This window comes from Manacus vitellinus, unplaced genomic scaffold (genome assembly GCF_001715985.3).
Source record: "Manacus vitellinus isolate BGI_N305 unplaced genomic scaffold, ASM171598v3 scaffold_32_pilon, whole genome shotgun sequence".
Taxonomy (NCBI): Eukaryota; Metazoa; Chordata; class Aves; order Passeriformes; family Pipridae; genus Manacus; species Manacus vitellinus.
In genome coordinates this window covers 2,403,260-2,406,936 of record NW_021940460.1, presented here as the reverse complement: position 1 = coordinate 2,406,936, position 3,677 = coordinate 2,403,260, and the positions used below count along the sequence as shown (strand labels likewise).

The 3,677-nt window shown below is 45.7% G+C and overlaps 1 protein-coding gene across 1 annotated transcript in view; it reads left to right on the top strand.

Moving 5' to 3' along the window:
* The window catches only part of LOC103759487 (S-adenosyl-L-methionine-dependent tRNA 4-demethylwyosine synthase), a 93,755-nt gene that overhangs the window by 68,560 nt on the left and 21,518 nt on the right, over window positions 1-3,677 (top strand). The window contains exon 13 of the mRNA XM_029961392.1: window positions 3,144-3,254. Within this exon, the coding sequence (XP_029817252.1) occupies window positions 3,144-3,254 (111 nt within the window). The remainder of the gene's footprint in view (window positions 1-3,143; window positions 3,255-3,677) is intronic.

The following is a 3,677-nucleotide window of genomic DNA, read 5'->3' as shown; positions in this document are numbered from 1 at the left end:
AGGGAGATGATGATCCTCTCCTGCCCCACCTGGAGAAGGGAGATGATGCTCCCCTGGGCTCACTCCACCCCCTGCTCTTTGCTGCACATTTGGGGTGTCCCCCCTTCCCTGTCCCTCCTGAGATCAGCCCTGGGCTGTTTCATGGAGAATAATTCTGTTTGATCTACGAGAAGATGAATGTTGAGGAGGAGGGAATTAAAAAGAAATGATAAAAAAGAAGCAGCCCCAATCCCTCTTGGTTATTGAAGTGGGAAGGGAACACTTTGTCAAAGTGACACCAGATCCTTTATTAACCCTTTCTGGCCTGGAGGGTGTCAGCATTTGTATTATTACAGAATATCCTGAGCTGGAAGGGACCCACAAGGATCCAGTCCAAGCCCTGGCCCTGCACAGACACCCCAAATCCCACCCTGTCCCTGAGAGTGTTGTCCAAACACTTCAGGAGCTCTGGCAGCCTTGGGGCCATGACACTTCCCAGATCTTCTGAGAGAGCAGGACCTCAGATCCACTCAATGAAAGGCTTTTTTTATCCTAAATATCTTCCCCTAACCCTGTTCAGGTTTGTGCTTCCCTTGTGCCCTGTCCTGCCACTGAAAGGCTGCAATGCTTTTTCAGGGCAGCCTGGCAGGATTTTTTAGCAGGAATTTTTAGCAGGAATTGCCTGAAGGGAAAATACTGCTTTTCCTCAGGTCGGATCTTCATTCCTTTGCCCTCGAAGCATTTGGGGAACAGAAGGCTGAGCTGCACCCTGGAACTTGCATTTTTGGGACCCCCATAGAGAAAGGTGCCTGTTGCTCTGTAGCTTTGAGAATCCATCAAGGGACAAAGCCCAGAATCTCTATTTTGTGAGCATCCTGCCAACCCTGAGGTGGTTTGTGTCCTCCAGAGAGCAAGACTGGAAAGATTTCGGGGACTGAGTGACACGTGCCAAAGTGCCTCTCAGTGGTTTTCCCCCTGTTAAGATATTTCTTGGACAATATTTTATATTAAGGTGCCTTTAATGGATCTCAGGCAATCCCAAGGATTGTGTGTTAGACCAGCCTGCCCTGATAACCTGGATTTCCTTTGCCACCTGATGGCCATCTCTGCTCCTGCCCCTCCCTGGGGCTGCTTCTCTGCACCCGGAGCTCTTTGGTGTCAAACAGATGCAGTTCCACACCCTTGACTCGCCCTCCCCTCCACAGGGTTTGTTATTTGATTAACTCCTCTTCCTCTCCCCTTCCCCTGATGCCTGCAGGGGGGGAAATAAGTTGCTTTTCCTGGGAAAAGCAGGGAGCAGAACATCAGCCTGCTTTGAGATCCCGCCGCTTCAGCTCGTTGAATTCTCGGGGTTTAAGCTCTTTATTTCTTGTTTTGCTGCACTTATAAGAGGCTCTCCTGGGGCTCTGTTGTACAACAAATACAAATAAAACATGAATAAAGCGATCTGACTGCTGGCATTCCTCAAGGATTACTCCCAGAGAACATTTTGGGGCTGTTTAGTCATTTTGATGTGTCCCTTCTCCAGCTTTTCCTAGAAACACTTGGGAGATGTTGCCCTCTGGAAAGAGGCTTCTTCAGTCACAACAGTAAATTTTGGTTTTTCTACCTGTTTCCTGTATCCACTTGAGTTTCTTTCCCTGCTTTCCCTCCCCAGTTGTGATTAATTAATACGGTTTTTGGGATAGTTCAGTTATGGAAGTGATGGATGCACAGTTATTCCTTGTCAGTGCTGCCAGGGGTTGTGGGGCAGGTACTGCCTGGGGGGAAAACACCCAAATTTGGTTAAAAACAGCCAAACCCAACCAACAAATACAAGACAATTGGTGTGAATTATGAAATATTTTAAAAAATTGAAATTAAGGAAAAATGAACCAAAACTAGCAAAAAATGAGCACAAATAAATGGGGTTAAGGGAAGAAAAGTGGGCAAAAATGATATTAAAAATATATATAAATTTAATAAATATTGTTTAAAAGTACTAAAGAAACCCAGAATTGGTAAAATGGTTAGAAAGGACAAAAAGGCCAAACTAAAATCACAAGAGAGTATAAAACTTAATAAAAAGAACCCAAAAGCCACAAAAATGATAGAAAATGGATAGGATCCAGGCTGGGATCCAGGCTGGGCCCAGCTGAGGAGCCTGGAGCTGCTGTGGGTTTGTTGCTGTGGATTTGCTGAGGGCTCTTTCCCTCTGGCTGAACTGTCCCATTTTATAGTTTACAGTGTGTGGGGATGGCAAAGGAGTTAATCAAAGAGCACTTCTGCTGGGAAAATTGCTCTGTAAATAAATTCCAAAAATAAGTGAAATAAAATTCCAAAAATAAGCTAAATAAAATTCCAAAAATAAGCGAACTAAAATTCCAAAAATAAGTGAAATAAACCATCAGTGGGAGCTGAAGGGGAAGGAAAAGCTGGAAACAAGCGGATGTCACGGTGGGAGTGGATTTGTTCTGTGGCCAAGTGCTTGTGTGGAGAGTCCTTTTGTCCCCAGGAGCTTCTCTGGAGGGCAGCCCTTGGAGGGCAGATCAGAACAACTCCAAGGACAGAAGCTCTGGGAGTGCTGTCACTGTTCAGGTTGGATACTGGGCAAAATTCCTCCATGGAAAAGCTTGTCCAGCCCTGGCCCAGCTGCCTGGACAGTGGGGGAGTCCCCAGCCCTGGAGGGATTTAACAGCTGTGGCTGTGGCCCTTGGGGACAGGGGGCAGTGGTGGCCTGGGCAGTGCTGGGGGATGGCTGGGTTTGATGATCTCAGAGGGCTTTTCCAACCTGGATGAGTCCATGTTCCTATGGAAGTCACCAGTGCCAGATGATCCAGCTGGAGGAACAAAAACATCTGTAACTAATGGGGACATTTTATGCCTGGGGAAGCAAATCAAAGAGAGTTAAATTTCCTGGTTATTTGCCCATTAAGTTAAAGCTCCTGTAAAAACGAAGTGCCTGGGAAATCCAGGAGGAATATCAGTCATTTTGTGGGATAAGGTGGCTCAGCTCCGATGCTGGAGAGTAAATGCCTTGAAAGAACAAGTGAGGAGGCTCCTGCTTTGGTTCAGTCTCTGGAATAAAGGAATGATTTCATCTCTTTTTTCCTCTTTGAAGTCCCAGGGCTGGAACATCCCTGTGCCAGAGTGGGATCCTAATGGGATTTTGTCCTTGATTCCAGGAGCAGCGCACGGTTTACAGGCTGACCCTGGTGAAAGCTTGGAATGTGGATGAACTCAAAGCTTATGCTGAGCTGATATCCCTTGGAAAACCAGACTTCATCGAGGTCAAGGTGAGCTGCCTGGAGCTGTTCCCTTTTTTCCATCGTTTTTTTTCCACTTTTTAAGTCTCCATTTCCCCCCCTCTTTAGTCTTCAGCTTTCTGAGTAAAACTCTCCTCAAGATTTCAGTGACCTGTAAGGAACTTTACTCTTCCTTTTAATGTTGGTTCATTGGTAATAATTAATAATCAGTATTTTCTAATGTGCATTTGGAGTAGGTTTCAATGGGCCACAAGTTAAGTTTTGTGCCAGCCAGCCTTGATTTCTGCCCAACACAATTTCTGTGTTTCTCATGGAAACAGGGACTGATAAATAGATATTCCTTCTTCATGTCAACCAGCTCTTTGAGCAAATTAGTCTGGGACAAGCTGGCAGTTTGTGGTGTGATTCTTCCCATCCTGGTGTCAAATTTTGCCAGGGAAAAAGGTGATAATA